The sequence below is a fragment of the Phallusia mammillata genome, chromosome 8 (genome assembly GCF_965637545.1).
Source record: "Phallusia mammillata chromosome 8, kaPhaMamm4.hap1.1, whole genome shotgun sequence".
NCBI lineage: Eukaryota > Metazoa > Chordata > Ascidiacea > Phlebobranchia > Ascidiidae > Phallusia > Phallusia mammillata.
Window position 1 is genome coordinate 18,746,233 of NC_137259.1, and position 25,104 is coordinate 18,771,336.

General features: G+C 38.1%; 2 protein-coding genes across 2 annotated transcripts in view; one reads left to right on the top strand and one right to left on the bottom strand.

The window, feature by feature from the left end:
* LOC145204840 (sodium channel protein type 3 subunit alpha-like) overlaps positions 1-639 on the top strand; it is a 96,113-nt gene extending 95,474 nt beyond the window's left edge. Inside the window, exon 42 of the mRNA XM_080077437.1 lies at positions 621-639. The gene's annotated coding sequence lies outside the window, so the exon portion shown is untranslated. The remainder of the gene's footprint in view (positions 1-620) is intronic.
* On the bottom strand, positions 3-24,809 carry LOC145205615 (uncharacterized). The gene is made up of 38 exons (XM_080078348.1): positions 24,803-24,809; positions 24,429-24,581; positions 23,612-23,830; positions 23,243-23,383; positions 22,288-22,468; positions 22,123-22,183; positions 21,674-21,896; positions 20,373-20,561; positions 19,677-19,903; positions 18,958-19,099; positions 18,337-18,480; positions 18,067-18,134; positions 17,824-17,995; positions 17,000-17,151; positions 16,307-16,427; positions 15,872-15,993; positions 15,280-15,481; positions 14,722-14,881; positions 14,379-14,520; positions 11,037-11,209; positions 9,350-9,498; positions 8,844-9,062; positions 8,424-8,564; positions 7,636-7,812; positions 6,995-7,192; positions 6,525-6,713; positions 5,895-6,157; positions 5,492-5,633; positions 5,192-5,311; positions 4,751-4,818; positions 4,314-4,485; positions 3,717-3,868; positions 2,960-3,080; positions 2,364-2,485; positions 1,789-2,023; positions 1,228-1,385; positions 607-753; positions 3-232 (listed from the first exon to the last, which is right to left on the bottom strand). The coding sequence occupies exons 1-38, from the start codon at positions 24,807-24,809 to the stop codon at positions 56-58; spliced, it is 5,949 nt and encodes a 1,982-aa protein (XP_079934474.1). The 3' UTR covers positions 3-55.
* Positions 24,810-25,104: the final 295 nt, after the last annotated feature.

Below are 25,104 nucleotides of genomic sequence, written 5' to 3' on the forward strand. Positions count from 1 at the left end.
CAGCGTAAGTTTATTACTTATTATTTGCAGTTTACATAGCATCAGTCAGCTTCAGTTATTCCTCGGTAGCCATTGTCTCGTTAACCCAGGACATGACGGCTGACACTTTTGTGTGGTAACTGGGAACTTGTACCATTATTCCGCCTTGTTGAAGCATCTGACCGCATCCCCAACCCCAGGTCACAATACCAATCTGAACCCAGCAACTCGTTTTTGTTTTGTCGTCGAACACCTGTATATACATTCAGTGGTGGTTGAGTCTGCACTGATTTTATGACCTTGTGCAGTGTTCTTAAGTGATAACAATCGATTTGAATTAATACAACGCAAACAGCGTCGGCAACGCAAACTAAATCATTAAATAAGGTACCTGGAAGCATTAGGGTCCACTGCTTATATTTCTTGACATATGAAAAAAAACGATAACTGGCCTCATCCGAAATAAAAAAAAATTCAAGTACTCAAAGTTTGTTTACAAAGTTACAAATAAAATAAAAACGACAAATAAAAGTTTTTTGGTTGTAGGGAATATGTATAGGTAATACCTACTGGTTCTTTGGGATTTCCTCATCTCGCACATATTTGATTTATTTTGTTTTAACTTACCTCTCTCGATACAGGACCTCCGCTGTCGCCCTGACACGAATCTACAATGTTTCTTTCGCCGCTAGTGGCGCACGACATCGTCCGCGTGAAGGGAATTTTGAAACCTCCCCAGGGAATGATTTTGGCGAAGTCGTCGCAGCTGAAAATACAAGGTAAACCAGGTTTTTATGAGTTGATTGTAACTGCATCATAATTTGTAATTGCAAAACTGTTTACACGTTTAAAAAGGTGTCTACAGTCTACAATACAGTAAGATTTATAGTGGGGATGTTGCCATGTGTTTTTGTGCATACAAATCTTCTACGTTCCAACAAAGTTCCATTTAATGATTGCCTTGTTCAGCCTAAGTTAATATATAACACTTCTATAGCCTACGCCTTGCCATATGGGAATGCTTGGTGACCGGGTTATTCGGTATGACGCCTTAAATCGGCCTAGCGTACTATGATTTAGAAATGAGTGTTCCGTAACTGCTGGCCTTCATGAACGCTGATCACAGTGATTAATTTATGCTCATCTTAACCTTCACTTCCATACCGTTAAAATTCATCTCAAAACAGGAGAAAGTTTTTAAACGTTACTCATACACGTGTACAAAAAATGTAGCTGCAAGCAGACTTACTGTTTGTCAGTTCTTATTCTGACCAGACCTTGTTTCAACACTGGTGATGGAACTGGAGGTGGACCACCACCACTTTCTAGTGGGTCCACGTGGCCAAATCCGGTAACTACCGCCAAAATTCGTTTGTCTGTTTTGTTTTTTTCCATTAACCAATCTCCTGTTTTAAAAACACGAAAGCAAGATTTACACCGGTTTCTATCTTTGAAACCGATGAACCATCTATTGAGATATTATCAGTAAATCAAATGTTCATAGCACAAGAATTTTGTATGTTTTCTTACAATATTTTTAAAATTGAACACGTGTACACAAGAATCTGAATGAAGGCTTTAAATTAACCAGCAAACATCGTGGGTTGATTCGAAACCCTTGTAGTTTTGGCGTGCTTACTATAACCCTACGTTTATTGGTAGTAGTTAGTAATACAACAAACCAATACCAAATGTGCAAACTACTAAGTTAAAGGATGATGTTACTTTGCATTATAATAGCGTTTTTGATCAAAACTCAGACCAATTAAAATAGCTGTATTGGACGAAACATCGAATCATCTGACTCACCTTCAATTTGACACCTTTCCTCGTGTGTTTCATTCCCAGTTAAAACTCCAATCTTCTTTAAAAGTTCTCCTACACAGTTTCCAGGCATACACGGTAAACAAACGGGTCGGACTTGTGCGGTGAATCTAATGCTCCCAGTCACGCCAGTGGGAACCCATTCGGCGTTTATAGAGTTAAACTCAAGTTCTTGTTTTAACCTTATCTGTAAAGTGTCGGTTATGGGTATGTACTTTATATGTTAGGATTTTAAATTGGTTTAGTTTAGAACTTTAGCGGATATGGACCAAAATCCTAAAAGCGGAAGTACTATAGTGCTTATAAAAACATTATCCAACTATGCGCTGTACTCTGCCCTTTTATCCAAGCCCAATTCCTAACCAAGGTACACTTATTTCTTTTATTCTGAGTTTCCAAAAACTTTTGTAGTTTCTAACCATTTTTTTTTTAAATTCATCGTCTGTGGACTTACACGAACACCCAAAATTAATAACGTATTAAAAATTGTTTTAAGTGACGAATGTAGTGTTATCACGTAAGCATATACCCACAATAGAGTGATCCACTTATATGCTTACCAATGCAACGTCGTAGTGGTAATCTCTGCTATATTCCTCGGGGATGTAAATTTTCGATGCAGTGAAGACTTTTACAGCTGGTGGAAGTTCGTTGGTGCTCCTTGTCGGTCGACTAAACATTCCTGCAAGAAACATACAGTGAGGCATTAAGACTTTACACCGCTCAGCAGCTAATCTACAAGCATTTCCGGGAATGCTATACAACCAACCTTGGATGAAATAGATGTTTAGTTATTTTATTCGACGAATCAAAGATAGATTTTTTTAATGATGGATACATAATTAATAAAGCATTACTAAACTTAAAAATTCAAACGTATACACCCCGGTTTTAACTTACCGGCGATATATTACCGTTTTATCAGCATGTAGTTTTTATTATTGCATTTCAAAAAGCAGTTATTTTTAAGAATAAAAAAACAACAATTTATTTGCTTCACCAAGCTTTCAAAATACAAAGTTTCCATGAATAGCATACATGATAGTCACATATTTGATCGACAATGCGTTCAGTGTGCTCATGGTATCTCATTGCAGTAATAGTAACACAATGTAGGCTATAAACCATTGGTTATACGTAAGAAACAAAAGCTTACCAAATGTGAGAAGAATTGCATCAACACTTTTCTGACTGTGCTTTACAACATGAGCAGCCGTCAAAACCCACTTGTCGTTTATAAGTGAACCGCCTCCTGCCACTTGGGTGTCTCCGTAAGTCTACAGAAAACAGGTTTAATCATTGAAACCATGTACACAGGAGCTGTAACGTGGTTTAAAGGCGGAATAGTATGCCAAGTTGTTTGAAGGTAATAGTATATTATAAACAGCACTCATTGGGTGGTGGGGAAACACAATACATTCCTAAATGAGTGTTTGTTTACTGTAGGCCCACACAAGTAACTGAAAATGATTGGATTTCCAATTGGAATTCTTCGTTTCACGTTTTTGTACTGCTCTAATTTAGTTGCACTAAAAAATACTGAAAAGCAAGTCCCCGAAGATGTCTCTATCATGTGCTTCAAATTATGGTTAACACTGGTGACTATCGTAAATGCGGAAAGATATTTTTAACCTAACTGACGCCGAATGGTAATGTTTTATTTAACATGGCAATAAATATACCACAGCAGTACGGTACTTACATTTAACTCTTTATGAGAGAAAAAAAACTACTAGCAATTTAAAATTTGTTGCTGTTCAACATTTATTGTGATCAGTCACTAAAAAGGTTAACAATAGCCTTATGGGCTTCTTTAAGTTACCTAATGGAATGTTGAGCATACGTGACTTCATAAGTCGGTCAAGACATTGGAAAAACCCGGACATAATTTGTCATGAATAACTTCCACTCACCGATCCCAAGTTATTCCCATATCTCGTGATTAAAACTTGCCACGTCCAAGATTGATCCGCAGCCCTCATCCCATTAAGCACTCTGCCAATATGACGTTGTGCTTGCTGACGTATTGATGACGTATCCCCGGTTTTACCGCAAACGCTGTAATCTATACAGAAGCCATTTGGCCGTTTTAACAAATTGTTTTTGGTGCCTGACGTTTTGAAGCAAAAACATGCGTGATAACTTGCGTGATAACGTTTTGAAGCAAAAACTTGCGTGATAACCGAATCAGCTAAATTTCGGCTCGGTCGAAACCGAATATTCGGCAGCTTTGTCGAACAAATTCGGCCGAATAAATGAAAACATAAGTTTACCTACCAGATTGTGTGGTACGTTACTAAGCAGAAAATGCACGTTTAATGCTTTAAATTTTTGTTCTTAAAAGCCCGAAACCGAATCTTTGCAAAAATAACCGATTTGGCCGAATAAATTCGGCAGGCCGAAAATTCGGTACATCTCCAGTGATATCATTATGGGTTCTTTTTTTGCACATTTTTTGTGCTGAGGTTTAATTAAACAAACACCGCGGTATTGAAATATAGTTTTTCCACCTATTCGTGCGTCGGTTATGGTGTCAAGGCGGTTGTTGATTGAGTAGAAATCGGTGATGCGTATGAAATTTTCCTGTTTTCCATTGGCAAGTCCAAGCAGCTCCTTGTAAGCATCGGTATGGGCACTCCGACAATATTCGCACGATGTTACACTGTAGAATTCTAAGTGTGCCTAACAACAGAGCATTCTTTTGTTTGTCTGTTCATTTTTATTCTTGGTAGGCGGGCAACGCCTAAATGCGTTATGCTCACAAAGAGTCCGCTATCGAGATAACTGCCTGTTTTTATTGCAAGTCTGTAGAATCACGTTTTATCGGGTTCCACTTGATTGCAGCAATCCTTGCGAACAAGGCGGTAGTGATAACTACTCCAACCAAGTAATGCATAAGATTAAAAAGGGAGTTTCTATGACAGATTTGCAAGGAACTGATACTTACCGATTGGTTGAACGTTAAAACAATTTTTTGAATGAAAAAAAGAGGATCTGGTCCTTCTGTGTGACGCCCTGAAACCGATTTTAAAATCAAATTAGTATTAGGCCCACTCATGCATTACCATCCAACTATACACAGGACATTCGGGGTGTAAAGGTTTCGAATTCTAAAATTGTCAAATCAAAAATAAAGTGAAAATATAAACATTATTCACGGCAGAATTAAACCAGCGCATATGTAACGGACCTGCACCAAATCTGAGATTTTATTGTTTAGATTTTTTTACCGGTTGATTTTGGTATAAGATTTAACGGCAAAATTTCAACTTACATTTGGTAAAAAGTTTAAAATAGCCTCCACGCCTAAATTTGCTCAGAGGCTTATTTTGCACTAAAGTGATTTTGCACGTAATGATTTAAATATACTTTTTTAGCCCACCCTTACCGTTTGTTACGAAAATCAAATGCCGCCTGCTTCGTTTGTAGGAATTTAACAGTTGGTATCCGATACTCCAAAGGGCTTTGTATGTTGCTGTTGCCACTCCTAGCTCCTTGGTAAGTTTATCTGCACGAAACAATTTCAAAGCAACCCATTTGTCTTTAGCAAACTTGGCTTTGCATTAAGGTCTTGTAAAAATAATTCTTCTCGCTTTAGGGTCCTGTATAGTCTTTTAAACAGTTTTCCATCGCGTTTTGACAGGTCTGAATATTGTTTGGAGTAGTTTAAAAACGTTCCGGCACTTACGTCTGTTTGGAAAAATGCTTCTGATCTTGTTCTTCATCTCGTCTGCAGTTACAAACACTTTGCCTGGGTCCACCAATACTTTCACGTTGGAAGCAAACAATGTGAGGCCATATCTGATTGTGCCAGTAGCATTTGCTGAAAGCTGCACAATATCTTTCGTGTAAGGATACAAATACGACTTGTTCGGCAAATTAAGTTCTCATACGAATACCGTATGTCCCCAAAATAATAAACATAATCTGATTCATTGTTTGATTAGTAGTGTGACCCTATTTCACGAAAAGCTCAGGTTGGGAGGTTTTGGACTCGCCCCGTTTGCAGAAACAATTCAGGCCAGAATAAAACTTTTTCGGGTCATGATTTCGAATCCCATGAAACAAAGGATAAGCTTCTTAGTTCTTACCCTGTCAATAAGTTTAATGCAGAATGTGAGTGAAGAATTGAGTTCTGGTTCATTTGAAGTGACGTTCTGCGAAACATCCACGATAAAGTAGATCTCGTGTCCTCCCGGGTGACCGGCGCTGATCTGCCTTCCAAGATCTGATGGCGGCCGAAATCTTGACTCGATGGTCGCAGTTCTATGTTGTAACTTCGTTGTTTCATTGATTGATATGTTGCTGTAGCGTAGATCTGTAACAAAGTGACCAGATATCGGGTTGCAGTATTTTTGTACCCCGAGTTTTTAACTGTGTTGTTTTTTGGCACGATTTGAAGTAAACAATTACCCCTAAGTTTGTTTATCTATTTTATTTCCTTTAACTAATAATAGTGGTTACAAACTTGACTCATAAAGCATTTTAAGTTTGCCCATTATAGTGGATTTACCTCCGAATAGACTTTTTCAGTTAGGTTCGGGCTTAAGTTTAAGTGAAACAGGATTTATTCGAGCCTGGATTCAGGCTTAGCCACAATTTGTTGTAACGTTGGTAAATTAAACTTTCGGGCCAAATACATTGCAAAAATATCTAAATGGGTGGAGTTTTAGGCTCCCTTGCAACTCCGAACTCTTAAACTAGTATGAAGTGTCACTTACCTACGCATCTCGGTGCACCGTCTCCACTCCACTGTCTGTAAAATAGACATTCCTGTCTTTGTTCCCCAACCATAGCAAACCCTCTATGACAAACAAACTCCACAACTTGTCCGAAATTAAAATTGGAACCATTAATAATGAATCCGTTTACCGGAATACCAGGGTTCGGGCAGCGATCATCGATGTCATCTGTAATAACTTTCTGTTCGAAATCATCTTTTTTCTATTACAACAAAACTGAAACTTTGCGAAACTTGAATCATATAAGTTTTTTGTATCGTGATTTTTGCAGACAAATTAGTTTTCACGCATTTGCTTATACGCATTTGTTTTTGTTTTGATGTCTAAACTCACGCATTTGTTTTGATGTCTAAACTAAAAAATATTTTTATTTAACTCAGGTGTTCTATTCATACAATGGGATTACTCCAAACATCCCAATACGGTCGTCTTATTCTTTATCAACTTACCGACAGAATCGCACACAGTTGGGATTCCACTCCAACGTCCGTTGCTCAAACAAATTCGCACTTTATCTCCAAGCATCCGAAACGATGGCTGACATCGGAAGGTAAAGTTATGTCCAACGTAATACGGCCCTGGTCGATAGTTTATGATGTCGCCTCCTGTAGCTCCAATAGCAGGGAGCGGGTTGCCACAAACCACCCCTGGAACATTTATTGCTTTGTTAGTCTTATTTTAACTCCTGACATTGCGGTAATTTAAACTACGTGCTGAAACAGCTGAATGCATTTTTAGCTGTTTCGCAATGTTTCCAAGTATCCAAACCACAAATGTAGATATTCTTTTAGTGCACCTTAGTGGCATTTTCTTGGTGAATATTTTGTGCTCTTTAGCCTTTTGTTACGTGGCCCAGAAAAACTTTTTAGCCTTAATGAACGCAATCAGCCAGTTATTAATTATAAAATCGAACCATAATAAAATTTAAATTGTAAGAATTTTGCCTTGCTCAGTGGCCGGTTAAAAAAAACTGTTATTGAGCTTCCAATGAGTCATGGCCCATTGGTTAAAAAACTCTAGTTTAGGGCATATATTTATAGGTCTCTGATCAAGCTATTGCTTATTGTTTTAAACACAACTCATCACACACTTCTGCACTGCGCCAGTGAACCGTCGAACGTTCCCCCACCAGTGCATTTCCTCGACACAGAACCAGAATGAAGATAAAACTCCTCGTCGCAAATATAGTGAGCCACTCGTTGAAACTTTTCCCCAGTGTATTCAATTGTCGCGTTGGCTACTGGTGGCGCGTCACCACAGTCGATATCTGCAAACGCCAAGTTTTAGCTTCAGGCAAATACATGTTTTAGGCGAGTGTATGTGAGTGACTTTGTGAAACCGAAAATGCCTCAAGTTAGGTGCATGACAAGGCCGATGTGGCACTTGAGGTCAGATTTGAACGTTTTCTTCGGGTGCTTTGAAAGTTCGAAACTGGTTAAAAAATTTCTTACAATCTTTCACGTGCCAGTAAATAAAATACTAAACAAGTTACAATAAGTAAAAAGTGTCTTAACAAACTACTTGAATCGGCCCGTGCTACGGTCTTTCGGTCGACGGATCTATTTCAAATATCCAAAAATAATCAAAAGATAATTATCTTTTTATAATTAGACAAAAACTGACATTTTAGAACGAAAAAAAATTGATAACAAACTCGAACTGGTCGCATGTCCCTCTTATAGTATTTTTTGAGTATTTTTGTACAGGTTAATATATTTTCGTATTTGATAAAGCCACATTTCGTGAAGGTATGGATATTTGATTCTTTCCAGACGTACCAAAACAATGTACAATGTCTACAGCTTACTTATATTTGTTTAGTTTGACGTTTTAACTCTTTTTCAAAGCAATTCTGACACAAAACTTGTCAGTTTTTACCTGGATCAACGCAGCTTTTTCCACACGCTCCGTCGCATAAACAGGTTTTGTTATTTATGCAATCATCGTCTGTCGTGCATATCTGACCACATTGCAGGTTAAACGCCCGGACCTTCGCACCATTTTTGTCTTCGCACGAACCTGCGGAAAAAAAATTCATGATGGCTTGTACGCTTGCTAGAAACACCGCTCGCACGGCTGCAATTCTAGGTTTGAAATTATCAGATAAGTTTGGAATGACTTAACCAGCATATAATGTACACAGGTGGCCTGTTTTACTGGAGCTCATTAGACGTTTAGCAAAAATCTTATTTAATTTGGCAAGAATCCCGTCTCTACCCTAAACAAGAGTTCGTGCTGTTATAAGTGCTGCATTATATACACTATATACAAAATCATGGAACTATTTGTTATTCTTACGCAGGCATTGGGTCAATCCAACCGTCCAATTCTTTCTTCCGTGGCACATCGGCATTTTCTTGGTGGATATTTTGAAACCGGGTTTACAAACGTACACAGCAACATCATTAAAGTAGTAGGGAGGAGCCAACACAGGCAATCGATGTCCTATTACCCAAGGTCTCTCGATTTTTATGTATTCAACATTGGGAAGAGATGGTGGGTAGCCACAATAGTTTTCTGGCAAAATTTAAGATGAAATTTTATTTTACATCATGTAGATTATATTTATTGATATTTTTTGGAATGTTATAAGGCGTCTGCTTGCAACAATTTTCCCAGAATCTGAAACTTTTTTCACAATTTCCGAGCTTATACTTGTATTTGACGCATTTATTCAACAGGTCAACAGAAAGCTTTAATACAAAATTAGTATACACATTCAGGCTGTTACACCTGCTAACATCTAAGTCAAGGTATATTCGCATGCAGAGGGAACAAACAAACCTTTGTTGATGCAAGAATACCCGCATTCATGAGCGCACAAACACACTTTATTGCGTTTACATGAAGTGTCTTCCGGTCCTGTGCAACTTCTGTGGCACCGAACTCGTCCAACTGCCCGCGCGGCTGTGACGTTTCTTTGAGGACATTCGTTTCCTGAAATGAATAGTTACTTGACGAAAGTAAAATGCGGAGTAGGATGCTTAAAAAGTAGAGCGGTATAAACCAGTATTGCACCGAACCCGCCTCAAAGAGTTTGGACCATAATTTCAGCCGGGAGGCCGAATCTAAAATTACCTTTCTGATTGATGTTTTCAACTAAATCTTGTTCTGTTGTGTAAGTGAATGACACACCAAAATCACTTTCTCAATGCGTAAGATTTACTAAAGTTACAATGTTTTACAGACAACGTGACTCTTATTTTTGCGATACATGGTGTTTCACACTGGGCGATATTAATAGCTTTTACATTAACTGCACTTGGGCCGAAACCTTAACATTAGAAAACAGGAATGTTTCGGACAATCGAAACTTCAGTACATCATTAGTACAAACAAAACTGACAGGAAGTGAACACATTCATATTGACGTTTTTTGGACATTTATTCCCTGAACTGGGGTTTGCCTTATCGAAAACTCGTAAAAGTATGTGACAGTTGAAAATGTAAAATTTCTTTACTGGTCCTTCACAGTTTCTTCCTCTAAAAACTTGGTTTGTGAAGCTTTGTACACAACAACAGGTAAACACCAAACCATCATCTAAACTCACCCGTTAGGGCATAACTGGTGGAGACCAAAAGGCACAGAAGTAAAACACCAGCAAGCGCAGTAGAGGGTGCTAAAGCAATTCCCATACTTATCTATCGAAACAAGTCTTCCTGCCTGAGAAACAAAATATTTTCAAAAACTTTATGCTACTCTTTTAAAAATCAACCTATTACTTGAAAGGTTTGCAGTTTGCTAAGAACAGCTAGTACAGCACATTTTCAAGAATAATTCTTTATTGGTGATTGCAATACATTCTCAGTCATCATAAATGTTTTGCAAAGTTTTATACAACAATGCAAGAAACCAACTTTAATTCAGTACTTCAAGCGCAACCGCTGGAGGCGCAGAACTTTTTTTTTAATCTGAAACTCATCAGCTAAAATTTGTTACCTTGTCTCGAAAATACGCAACTGCCATCGAATAACTTGCAGCGCGTTACCCACTCGCATATTGTCGCTCTCTTAACCGCAGCCTGCACACAACACAAGCCGTCATGTGCTCCAGGCGATACTATAACAAAAACTGCAAAAATTAACATATTTGGCACTTTCTAACGTGTTTCGTCGATCTTATGTTTTAAGTTTGCCTCAGAAGAAACTGTGTTTGTTTGAATACTTGATTAATTTATTTCCCGGTTGCATAATAAGCCAGCTGTCGAGCTGCCTGCCTCGTTGCAAGTTCATTGAATCGTTTTAATTAGATTCAATTCTTCATAGAGCTTCAATCTATGGAGTTCTACTGGGACTTTCGAAGAATTACCGCATTTCGACGAGAAAACACGATAATGTGCAACCCCACTTCATAGGTACACAAAAACAAAACTGCTTAAATACACCTGAATCTATCGAGTTTTACAAGGTTGAAGCAAAACACATTTGCAAGAGCGTAAGTTTATTACGTGGTATTTACAATTAAACGTAACATCAGTCATATTCAGTTACTCCTCGGTAGCCATTGTTTCGTTAACCCAGGACATGACGGCTGATACTTTTGTGTGGTAACCGGGAACTTGAAGCATTATTCCGCCTTGTTGAAGCATCTGACCGCATCCCCAACCCCAGCTCACAATGCCAATCTGAACCCAGCAACTCTTTTTGGTTCTGTCGTCGAACACCTGCGTTAACAGTACATTCAGTGGTGGTCGAATCTGTCTTAACAACCTTAAATGCCACAAAACTAAAATGATAATGAAACACAATTATCCTGTTGTGTAGCACCGCTGTTTGCCTTGTAGAACAGCGTGGTCCAACTGCAGGCCCGCGGGCCAATTGTGGCCCGCGAGATAATTTTGTTGGCCCGCGAAAGTCCCAATATTTCAATGACAACTATAAGTTTTGTTTTCAATAATTCAATGTTTTCAAAGTGTGAGGATTAACACACACTACATACTGCAAAATCTTCTATTGTGACGCATGACAAGGCATTGTTATGTAATAAAGGGTTCTGCTTCAACAAACCGTTCGGGGGCATTTTTGCGCGTGAGTGGAAACTGAATGTTTTTGACAGCTTCTACTTACTTATCTATAGATGAAAAAGGTGTATAGTTACCCTAGAGTTTGACCCAGAAAAAAGCTTTTCCTGCAAAAATGTAAACCTTGGCCCGCGTAGTGAGTTAACCAGGGGCGGCTCGTGCTAGGGTGCTGCGGAGCTGCAGCACCCCCTAGATATTTTTACTTAATAAACCTACCATAATATTACAAATAACTTTCATTATTTTTATTTTTTTATTCCTTATCAATATATAATAAGCATAATTTCCGCCGTAATCACCTTTTTTTTCATTAAAAAAATTTTTTTTCGGAAACACTAATGTATATCTATGCTGGAACTGCAGCTCCAGTTTTCTGACGTTTCGTGACGTTTCATGACGTTTTGCGGTTCTGCGCATGCGCACTTTGAAAAGCTACATGCTGGGCGAAATAGGAGCCAGGGTGCTGCGGCTCGCGCAGCTCCACCAATCACGTAGCGTGTGACCTGGGCACCCGGAAGTAGTTGTCTGTTCCGCGTTTATTGTGTGCCAAAGCAAATCACGTGTACCATCAGGTTCGACAATGAGTATAGTACGACAGTTATTCTTTTTTAATCATTTTTACAGTTTTTGATTGAAAGGTTAATCATGGCTTTTCAAGATTCTAATTCGGTGACTGTAAGTGAGCTTCAGCAACTTAAGATTTCGCAGTTATCAAGTGCTGAAAAGGTAAGTATAAAGAAAATAGGGCGTCCAACGCCTGATATTCAACTTTGTCATCCAGGAATGAGCCACAACAAGAAATATATACGCAGTTTTAATTCTGAATGGTATCAAAAGAAAAAGATGGCTTCGTGGTTGTGAAGTTAAAAATGCACTGTTCTGTTCCATTTTTGCTGTTTGGAGGTGATGAAAAATGCTGGACAAAAGATGGTTTTACAAATGTAGCCAAAATAGGTGAGAAAGCAGAAAAACATGAGAAGTCAAAGAAGCATGTGGACAATGATGTTTCACTTTTGGGAACTGTAAATATTAAGGAAAAACTTAGTGAGGCGTATATAGACTTTCAATTATTGAACACAACAAAAAAGTGGAAAAAAATCGTGAAATTTTTTCCAAAATAATAGACTGCATTTTGTTCTGTGGAAGCTTTGAAACTCGCTTACGTGGACATGATGAAAAAGATGAGTATTGATATAATGGACATGTACTGTTTGTCTAAACAGTAGCTGCTAAATTGCTTCACAGGAAGTGTGTCTTAAGAATGAACATTCTACAGACAAGATAGTAGTGACCACCAAGCACATCCTATTGTTGACAAAGAAATACTAGTTACTGAAATGAAAATGTTTCTGTAGATCTGATGTTCATGATTACTTTGAAAATAATCTAGATGATGTTTTGACAAGTGAAATTACTAGGATGAAAAATCCTTTTTGCTGTTTCCATGAGTCTTTCAAAGGCAAAACAGTTTGGATGCAAACCTTTGTCAGGAACACCATTATTTCCAAAAGACTTGCACCTGCAGTGCTAGTACTACTAAATAGAAAAACAGTTTCTCAGTTGTCATTTGGAATCAAGGAAGAAGCTATCAATTATAATGCCCATACTATAACTTTATGATTCATTTTGGTTGTAAAAAGGAAGCACAAGGTTTAATAATATGGTTTAAATTTAAGTGAGGGTGTTGTAAATTTTAAAGCTTCAAGGAGTTTTGCACTTAAAAAAGCAATTATAAGCTATTTGCCAGCAAATAAAGCAGCAATTATAGCAGTTAAAAATCTGAAAGACAAATAATAGTCTGTACACAAAAATTCAAAAAAAGATGTTAAAATAAACAAGTTCTGACACAAATGTAAAGTGGTTGTTAAATTTGTCAGTTATGATACCAATAAACAGCTGTATGGCTAGTTTTTTGTGTGACAATTATAATCTGTGAAGGTCATATAATATGTTGAAAACGCTGACTGTGACCATAAGGTAACTTAAATGAAATATGACCGTTTTTTTAAATGTTGTCGAACTGAAATACTTCGACCTTTTTCGAATCATTACTTTTTTTTCTATATTCTTGTTGTGTTTTACCGTATTTACAACCGCTTAGTTTCGAGTCTCTGTCACGTGTGTTTTTGTTCCACATTATCACTGCATGTTATGGTGTTTAGGCTAAACAGTTTAGCCGTCGCTGTGCAAGTAAACAAAATACACAAATGATGCCGTCTGCTATTTACACTCGTGTACATTATTGCGTAACAAAAATTACGTCACAATGGAGTTTCTAATTAAGATTTGTATTACTTGTTTTTCTACACAAAACAATGGCTAGAAAACTATAAATGTAGGTTTTCTATATATTGCCAAGTTATATATGTTCAATAAAGGCTAAAATTTTGAGCAGCACCCCCACAAATTTTAGGCACGAGCCGCCACTGGAGTTAACGATTTTAAATGGCCGCAACAAAATAAAGTTGGACCACACTGTTGTAGAAAAACTAATGTTTTTATGTCAAGCGCGTACGACTTCACCCAAATTAAGCCGATACATCGCTATTAGAAGCCGTTTTCTATTGATACAACACTAACAGCGTCGCTCCTTTATGTGAATAAATACATCTTCAAATTTAGTACCCAAGGGCCACTGCTTATAGTTTTAAATGTGAGAACAAGGATTCTAGCCGTATTATTAGGATTTCAACTTATTTAATAATTTTGCCTTCTGCAAAAAAACGAAACTACAAAACATCAAATTATTGCCACTTGATTTAGAACCAGTGCAAACCAATGCACGTATTTGATACATCATGTTTCACCTTACCTCTCTCGACACAGGACCTCCGCTGTCGCCCTGGCACGAATCTACAATGTTGTTCTGTTCGCCGCTAGTGGCGCACGACATCGTCTTTGTGAAGGGAATTTTGAAACCTCCCCAGGGAATAATTTTGGCGGAATTATTGCAGCTGAAAATGAAAGGTAAACCAGGTTTTTTAAAGCTGATTATTACTGCAACAGATTTTTTCGATTTTCGATTACAAATTAGTTTACACGTTTAAAAAGGTGTCTACAGTCTTATACACCGTGGGGTTGTAACCATGTGTTTTTGTGGTGACGAATGCTTTTCGTTTCAACAAAATTCGCGTTAAATCTGCAAGCCGACTTACTGTTTGTCAGTCCTTATCCTAATCAGGCCTTGTTTCAACACTGGTGATGGAATTGGCGGTGGGCTACCACTATCTCGTGGGTCCACGTGGCCAAATCCAGTAACTACCGCCAGAACTCGTTTGTTATTGTCTGGTTTGTCTTTTTCCATCAACCAATCTCCTGTTTAAACAGCCACGAACGCAAGATTTATACTACAATTTATAAGCTTTAAAACCACCATGTATAGAGAATATAATTTATCTTATCATTAGCTCAAATCCAATCTTCCATCACAAGACTTTTTTTTTCTTTTACATGATATCATTTTAAAAGTCAAATTTTGTACACAGAACCGTGCAAGTAGCCTTCCAACTAAACAGAAAATTAAGCCAGTCCAGTTTGACTTGAAACCCTATAGGTTTTATTACGTGATCCTACGTTTATTGGTAGTTGGTTAGTAAGTAGACAAACCAAAACCATACCTGCAAACTAGTAGGATGATGGTATAGCGTTTGGTTAAGAACTCAGCCAAGCCAAAAAAGCTATGTTGGTCAAAAACATTAAACCATCTGACTCACCTTCAATTTGACACCTTTCATCGTTTGTTTCATTCCCAGTTAAAACTCCACTCTTCTTTAAAAGTTGCCCTAAACAGTTTCCAGGCATACACGGTAAACAGACAGGCCGGACTTGTGCGGTAAATCTGATGCTTCCCGTCACGCCAGTGGGAGTCCACTCGGCGTTTATAGAATCGAACTCCAGTTCATCTTTCAACCGTATCTGCAGAGTGTAAGTTATGGGTATTTACTTTATATTTTGTTTTTGTTAATTGGTTTGGGTTAGAACTTTAGCGGATATACATCAGACCAAAATTGATAAAGCATAAGTAGTGCTTATAAAATATTAATCAACTATGCGCTATACTCTACTCTTTTCTCTTTTATCCAAGCCCAATTCCTAACCAAGGTACACTTACGGCATTTCTTTTAATCTGAGTTTCCCAATTTTTTTGTGGTCTAACCCCTTTTTATAAGTTCCTCAAGTCTATGGGCTTACAAGAACTCCCAAAATTTAGCACTTGGTAATCGCTTCAAGTGACAAATGTAGTGTTGTCACGTAAGCATGTTTTTTTCACATGCCCACAATATACTGATCCATGTATATGCTTACCAATGCAACGTCGTAGTGGAAATCTCTGTTATATTCTTTGGGGACGTAAATTTTCGATGCAGTGAAGACTTTCACAGCTGGTGGAAGTTCGTTGGTGTTCCGTGTCGGTCGACTAAACATTCCTACAAGTAGCAAAAGCAGTGGCTTGTAAATTAGCTTCCACCAGTATTTTCCAACATTTTTGATGAAGTATCTGTTTAAGTTGTTTAGTTTGACGAACTAAAGAGAAACATTGGTGAACAACATTCAACGACAATAATTACACAATGGACATAAAATTACCAGGAGAGAAAATTCAAATGTCTGCACCCCGGTTTTAAAAACGTTACAGTCAAATATTTTATTGACAATACGAGTGGGCTTATGGTACCTCAACGATGAAACACAACGTAGGTTACAAACCATTGTAGGTTAAATAAAAAAATAAAAGCTTACCAAATGTGAGAAGAATCCCATTAACACTTTTCTGTTTGGGCTTTGCAACGTGGGCAGCCGTTAATACCCACTTGTCGTTTATAAGCGAACCGCCTCCTACCACTTGGGTGTCTCCGTAAGTCTACAGGAAATAGGTATATTAGTTGAAAATCATGTAAACAACGCAAGAGGCTGCAACTTGTTATTTTTGAGATTGGAAGGCGATCAAACGTGTAGTTGAGAACATATCATAAACATTACAACTCTTTAAGTTTGGGTTTGAGGGAAATGCGAAAGATATCTTATATTAATGTTGTTTTAGCTGCGAGGCCCAGCAGATGGCAAAATGATGACATTATAAGTTTGTTTAACACACAATTGTTGCTGGCAATATCTCTAGCATGTACTTTTAATCACGGTTAACATTAAGACATACCTAAATATTCGGGGAGATTTACACTTTTTGGCGTTTTTGCAATGCCCACATGTGAGACGCATTTTTCATGGTCAGTTTGTTTTACCCCACCTGACCCCAAATGTTGCTGTTTTTTGACAAATCAATGAATAACCACAACCTTAACAGTACGGTATTGGCATGTATGGGCTTATTTAAGTTGTCTAAGTGTTTAAGCTGAATATACGCAACTATAGTTGGTCAAGAGCATTAAGAATCCAAAAACGCTGCCATAAGTGGCAAACTTGGTTTCCACTCACCAATGCCAAGTTATTCCCATACTTGGTGATTAAAACTTGCCACGTCCAAGATTGATCCGCAGCCCTCATCCCATTAAGTAATCTGCCAATATGACGTCGTGCTTGCTGACGTATTGATGACGTATCCCCGGTTTTACCGCAAACGCTGTAATCTATACAGAAGCCATGAAAAAGGCTATTGTTGTCAGGCATAATGTACAACCGAATATTGCTCATCCAGCAGCCATGTCTGCCATTTTCCTGAAGGCGTCTTGTGTAGGACGTAGAAACGTCGATTGTTTACAATAAAAACTCCAGGATGAGCAATACTCGGCTATACAGAAGCCATTTAGCCGTTTTACCAAATCTCTTTTGGTGCCTTAAGTTTTGAAATTGAATCTTTGCATAAATTCACAACTATTTCGTTGTTTCCATGGTACACTCAAATTGTTTTTGGGTCCATGGCATTGCAAAGCGTGATAACTGATAACATTTTGGCTACACACTACTTTTTTTGCGTTAGCGGCATGAATGGCGAGATGTTGAGAGAGCAGTTTATTTCCACATAATTTTGTGTTTTTAAGCAGTAGTTTTGCACTGTTTTGTTTTGTAAAATGTAATTATTATGTAACGGCATTTTTTAAACATTATGTTTTTATGCTGGACTTTTAGCCGAACAAGCACTGCAGTAAATAAGCTATTGCTGCCAGGCATAATGTATAACCGAGTAGTGTCCTATTGAAGGTGTCTTGTATAGGACGTCGAAACATCGGTTATTTACAATAAAACTTCTGTATGAGCAATACTCGGTTAAGCACAGCAGTATTGAAATCTAGTTTTCCCACCTATTCGTGCGTCGGTTATGGTGTCAAGGCGGTTGTTGATTGAGTAGAAATCGGTGATGCGTATGAAATTTTCCTGTTTTCCATTGGCAAGTCCAAGTAGTTCTTTGTAAGCATCGGTATGGGCACTCTGGCAATCCTTACACGATGTTACACTGTAGAATTCCAAGTGTGCCTAGTTACAGAGGATTGCGTAAATTTAGAGAGGAATTTCTACTTAAACTTTATGAGAAGCTGATACTCAACCGAGTCGTTGTACTGAAGAATAATGTTGTGAATAAAACTAACAGGGGAAGGACCTTCTGTATGACGTCCTGAAACCGATAGTAAAATGGGTTATATGGAACAAAGATGATTAAATTTAGGATTTTACTTATAGTTCCACGTGGCCAGATTTTGGTATAAGTTTTACATGCAAGTTTCCCTTAACAATTGGTTCAAAGTTATCAAATTCAAAATAGTGTGCTTCCACAGCCCCACTATTATTGATAAGATTATTTTGCTTCAATCTTATACCATCTGTTACGAAAATGAAATGTCTCTCCATATCACTGTCGTTGTTTCGTCTGCTACGATCGAAGGACAAAGCCAGTTGTTTGTCGAGACTCTGCAGTGCTTTGTATGTTGCTGTTGCCCCTCCCAACTCCTTAGTAAGTTTATCTGCACGACACATTTATCAGTTTCACTTGACCACAAAGCCACAAAATCATGTACGTAGTTTTCTCTTTTGTGCAGCTGCCTTTTATTAAAAGTTCTAAAACGTGTGATTGTGGCAATTGGTAGGAAAACCTAAGTCTCAGTTAGCTTGACAAAAAAGGGAGCAACACAAATCAACTACACCAATTTGGCTTTCGTTGTTTTAAAAAAGTGTGACTTCTTTAGGACTATACCACCTAAACCAATATAAAATTGCCAACGTTGAACTTGACTTTGCACTGTACTCTTTTTTAGTAGTCTTTTTTTGAGCAAAACATCAAGAGGTTCATGTAGGTAATAAGGCCCACCACTACACCATTCCCTATGACAAAAAACTATTCTACAGTACGAATACTGGGCTACATTTTAGAACCTTTCGTTTGTATTTAAGTTCTATAAGATCTATCGTTGAAAGCAGCTTACAAAACGTTCGGCACTTACTTCTGTCTGGAACAATGCTTCTGATCTTCTTCTTCAGCTCTTTGGCGGTTTCAAACACTTTGCCTGGATCCACCAACACTTTTACGTTGGAAGCGAACAATGTGAGGCCATATCTGATTGTGCCAGTAGCATTTGCTGAAAGCTGCACAATATCGTTGGTGTAAGTACGGTTTCGCTGGCAAATAAGTTACTTTTAACACTCTTGCGGAATTTAAAAGGATCAATGAATTTGAAAATGAGTTATGTAAAGATATCAGCGTGTGTTACAGACAAGCGGCTTTTTGCTTTTTATCAAATGGTTACTATTATGTGAAGGAAATATCGTTAAAGTTAGTTTGCAAAGACTATGATTATCTTGATTTTTTTCAAGTGTCGTTGTAATTGCGATGCTCTCACCATCAACATGGGGTTTGAATATGTAATAAAGCGTTGCCCCGGAGCATTTTTTTTTTATCTCCAATGGTTATAGAGCCACATACAGTGCTCCTTATCCCTTTTCTACACTGCTTCAATCGCCCCCAGAACATATTAGGTTGTATTGTTGGATAAGAGTGTTCACCCTACCTATTTTACAAAAGACCTATGGTCACTACTGCCAAGTGAAGATGTCGTGGATTAATTTGGGCGCTTGACTCATAAGCCGAAACAACAAGTCCAAAAGTTAGAACTTGATGGAATTTGGGTTGGGACCCTCATAAAACAATGAACATATCTCCTACCCTGTCAATGAGTTTAATGCAGAAGGTGAGTGAAGAATTGAGTTCTGGTTCATTTGAAGTGACGCTCTGCGAAACATCAACAAAAAAGTAGATCTCGTGCCCTCCCTGGTGACCGGCACTGATGTGTCTCCCAAGATCTGATCGTGGCCGAAGTCTTGACTTGATGCTCGCTGTTCTACGTTGTAACTTCGCTATTACATCCATTGATCTGTCACTGTAGCGTGGATCTGTAACAGGATAGTGTGTCCTGTTATCGGGTAGTACTATTTGTTTATTTAGCCCCTGAAACAATTTGAATTTTCTTAGTTACAGAGGTTTTCAACTGTTCTTGTATTTTGGCTTGATTTAATTATCCCCAAGTTTATTGTTAACTTCCTCATCCCCCATAACTAATATTGATTTGAAAGTTTGGCTAAAAAATTGCCCATGGTGGTAGATTCACCTCCTGTTGAAAAATCTCTGCTTTACCTCTTTAAGTGTTGTAAGTCGGGTCGGACTTTTTAAATCAGAATCGGCCTTAAGTTTAAGTAAAACAAGCTTGATTCGAGTCTGACTTCAAACTCGACTGCATTCTTTGTAACACCATCTTGGTAAATGTAACTTTCTGGTCTAATACGTTGTACAAAATCAGACCTGGTTTGATATTTCGTGTCCCTTGAAACTAACTCCTAAACTATAGTATGAAGTGCCACTTACCCACACATATCGGCGCACCGTCTCCACTCCACTGTCTGTAAAATAGACATTCCTGTCTTTGTTCCCCAACCATAGCAAACCCGCTATGGCAACCGAACTGCACAATTTGTCCGAAACCAAAATTGTAACCGTTCATAATGAATCCGTTTACCGGAATACCAGGGTTTGGGCAGCGATCATCGATATCATCTGTAATAGATTTTCATTTGAAATCTATGATTTCGTACCCGAAAGCGATTAACCTTTTTGGTGTACATTTGCTTTTATTATCCAGGATGGAACTTGCTTTAACTTAACAGTTTCGAAATTTGACTCCAATTGGACATGAAGAATTATTTCCCCCTATTTGCAGATACGTTGTTTTGATGTCCAACCCAAATACTTGGAATCAAAAACAAACCTAGCTAAAAACAACTACAGTCAAACTTCGATACTATGCCACCTTGATATTATGCCACCCTCGCTACTATACCACTTTTGATCGTCACCAACTAAATTCAATAGAAAATATATTTACTATGCCACCCCTTACCCTTGATACTATGACACATGAGAGGATAGTATTACTGTATTAACAGTCTGGTTGCGGATTAAAAGTTGGTCCTTCTGACAATTTTCGGTTTAAGCTCATGATAAAACAGAGAAAAAATGAAAAACAAATCTTTGAGTAAACAAACGTGGTCATGTTAAGAGGTTTCACGGCTTTGCAGCGAGTTATGTAAACGCCGTTCCGTGCTTGTGTCACGACAAAACTAACAGATCTTGTTTGTTCTATGCACGATCTATCCGTTTTTTGTAATAAATTATACTGTACCGTATACTATATACTGTAATAAATTACAATCGTACAACACAACGTGGCACTACAGTACATTGTCACGTCACAAGGCTATTTTTACAACCGACCCTCGGTATTATGCCACCCTCGATACTATGCCACTTTCTCTCGGTCCCAAAGGGTGGCATAGTATCGAAGTTTGACTGTACCAGAAAGCTTGTATGTGGAAACCCCATCAGATTATGACAAAATAACTTGAAATCGTTATTCTACCAATTACTACAGATTAACAACAGTTGCTAAAAACTATTCTTTAAATCTATATTTATATTCCAACACAGCAAAGCAATCTCTTTATTTAGTTTACTTTAGATCTTCTATCTGTACCACGAGATTATTCCAACACCAACGGGTCGTGCTAGCAGTTATAAACGATATTTATTGTTGCAGGTGTCCTATACGTACAAAGGTTATTAGATCAAACATCCTTACTTGGATTATGTTATATCCTCAAACAACTCACCGACAGAATCGCACACAGTTGGGATTCCGCTCCAACGTCCGTTGCTCAAACAAGTCCTCACTTCCTCTCCGAGCATCCGAAACGACGGTGGACATCGGAAGGTAAAGTTATGTCCAACGTAATACGGCCCTGCTCGATAATTCTCTATCTCGCCTCCTGTGGCTCCAATAGCAGGCTGTGGATCGCCACAAACCACCCCTGGAACATTTATTACTTGGTTAGTCTGGTTTCACACGCCAGAAAAATTGTTTCGCCGACATTTAGGCTATAATGCAGTAATAGGAACTACGTACTGAAACTAATATTAACGGATTTCATTCTGGTCCCCAATTTCTGTGTCCAAAACCAAAAACCCAGGTATACGTTTAGTGCACGTTCAATCTTTTTTTTCCAGAAAACATGCTGAAAAATGTCTTGGCCCACCATAATAAAATGGAAATTTTCATAACTTTGTCTTGGTCTGTGACCGGCAACAAACTGCTTTTGCGCCTACCAATGAGTCGTGGCCCACTGGGCAAAAAATGTTTAGGGTACATGTTAAAGTGTGTGTTTTTGTCAAATATTTGTTTTTATGCTTTTAAAACACAAACACAAACACAAACACAACCCATCACATACTTCTGCACTGTGCCAGTGAACCATCGTACGTTCCACCCCCGGTGCATTTCCTCGACACAGAACCAGAATGAAGATAAAACTCCTCGTCGCAAATGTAGTGAGCCACTTTCTGAAACTTTTCCCCAGTGTATTCAATTGTCGCGTTGGCTGCTGGTGGCGCGTCACCACAGTCGATATCTGCAAAAATCTGCTTTAGGCAAGTGTAGGTGAGTGACCAAGTTAGGTGCATGCCAGTGTACAGCGCCTGCGGTTGGAGTTGAACGTTTTTCGTACACAACCGAACTGTTTTAGCGGATTTCTTCGAGCAATCTCTCGAAATTTTTGATGTTTTATAGAAAGTGTGACAATTTGGCATGCTACAAATTTTGTTTACGGTTGTGTACAGTGTTTTTTAAGGTGTTACGGTCCCCCAAATTTCTCCAGCGGTTTCCCAAATAAGCAAATATGGCTATTTTTTGGTGTTTAAATGAAACACTTGCGGTCTCTTAAAACTACTTAGCGGTCACCCAAACCAAACCTTAAAAAACCCTGATCGTGTAAACACGATATAATGAGTGAAACTGTTATAACAAACTTCATAAATCAGCCCGTGTGACCTACGCATCAATTCTCACTTTTGAAATATTCAAAATTACTATAAAGATAACTAGTTTGTAACTAACAGAAAATTGCACTTTAAATGGGAAAAATGATATTTTTCTTTTAAAAATAACTCTTTTGAGTCCCTTGGTACAGTTTAAAGTTTCATATTTGTTAAGGCCACATTTTGTTGGTGTATGGATATAATTGATGCTTTCCAGACGTACCAAAGTGCATTATAACGGTATGGTTAATTTATACCGGTTGACTCGATATTTTTGTAACATTGAGCCGACACCATCTTGGTTTCCATGGTGGAACCGGCTCCTCTGCAGTTTAAGGCACTTCTGACACACAAAAACTTTGTTTTACCTGGATCAACGCAACTTCTTCCACACGCTCCGTCGCACAAACAGGTTTTGTTATTCATGCAATCATCGTCTGTCGTGCATGTCTGACCACATTGCAGGTTAAACGCCCGGACCTTTGCACCATTTTTGTCTTCGCACGAACCTGCCGAAAAAAAAATTCCGTGGTGGCTTGTACCGCAGAAACACCGCTCGCACGGCAAGAAACAAATTGCTATGTGGATTTTTTTGCTTTAGTTTTGGTCACTGCCCCAATTAATGCACAAAGTGGCCTATTTGACTCGTAACTTTTAGCAAGAGTTTGTGCTACATGATACTATACATATATGAATAGATTGTATACAGTATTCGTGAAACTATTTGTTATTCTTACGCAGGCATTGGGTCAATCCAACCGTCCATTTCTTCCTTCCATGACACATAGGCATTTTCTTGGTAGATATTTCGAAACCGGGTTTACACACGTACACAACAACATCATCGAAATGATAGGGAGGGAACAACACAGGCAATCGAGTTTCGTTCACCCAAGGTCTCTCGATTTTCATGTATTCAACATTGGGAAGAGACGGTGGGTAACCACAATAGTTTTCTGGAAAAATTTTAAGTTTAAGGTTAGTTTACATTATGTTGGCTACAATTAATGATATTGTTATCTTGTAGGGTGTCTGCTTTACATTTTGGAACGTTTTCCACATATTTTAGTGTCTATATTGTATTTCACTGTTGTTTTTATACAGATAAAACTACATGACTTAATCAACAAACAGATACGCCAACTTGCATTGTAAATAAGGCAATTTCCAAATTATCTATGTAGACTACTATACTGATAGCTAAAATCTCGGTGATGAACGGATATGGTCGAAATTTGACATCCAAAAATATGTGAAGGACACAATGTGTGGTTTTGAAATCTCATTTTACAGCATAAAGCTGGTTGACCTGTTTATCTCTTGTTGTAAAATCATTTTTCTTAGGCAGGCCTTACACCTTTTACAAGCTACCGAAATCCGTTTAATGATTGAATATGGTCGAAATTTAACATCCAAACATTTCGTGGTTTGGAAAACTGATTAAACAGGCAAGTCAACAGAAAACTTCAATTTAAGATTAGTTTTCATACTCGGGCTGTTACGCCAGCTAACATCAAGTCAAGTTATCTCCACAGGAAGCGAGAACAAACGAACCTTTGTTGATGCAAGAATACCCGCATTCATGAGCGCACAAACACACTTTGTTACGTTTACATGAAGTGTCTTCTGGTCCTGTGCAACTTCTGTGGCATCGAATCCGTCCAACTGCCCGCGCGGCTGTAACGTTTCTTTGGGGACATTCTTTCCCTGAAATAAATAGTTACTTTAGTGAAGTTTAGGAATTGGATACTTAAAAAGTAGCGCGGTATAAACAAAAGTACTAGGGAGCTTATATTTAGTGAAAACATCTTTATTGAAGTTTCTTTGGGACATTCGTTCCCTATAGTAATTTATTTCACACGAAAGAAATGTAAACTAGGATAGGTCACTAGACATGGTCTTGAAAAGTAGCACGATCAAGAACAAACCTGCCATTATACACTTAACTTTATAACTGGTATAGCAAGCGCGTTGTAATTTATTGTCGGAAAATGTGTAAGCAGGATTGAATTCGAGAAGTAAACACATTTCAACGAGCAAATAATTCAGCATACCCTACAACTCTACAGCAACCCTCAGGTATATCTCGCAACGGCTATCCCATTGTGTAAAGACAGAACTTCCTAAATTACCAAGTTAACATCGTCTCGATAATAAACACTCAAATACCAGAAATTTGATACATCAGGGCTAAGTTTTCCACTGTGCGACCTATTTTAAATGTCTTATT

What these genes read in the sequence shown, in the direction of transcription:
- LOC145205615 (XM_080078348.1), bottom strand. An exon ending in AAAAAGCTGCGTTGATCCAG is followed by an intron (nt 7,813 to 8,423) that starts GTAAAAACTGAC and finishes TGGCGTTTGCAG; the next exon opens with ATATCGACTGTGGTGACGCG. An exon ending in TGCAATTCTTCTCACATTTG is followed by an intron (nt 2,486 to 2,959) that starts GTAAGCTTTTGT and finishes TGTTTCTTGCAG; the next exon opens with GAATGTTTAGTCGACCGACA.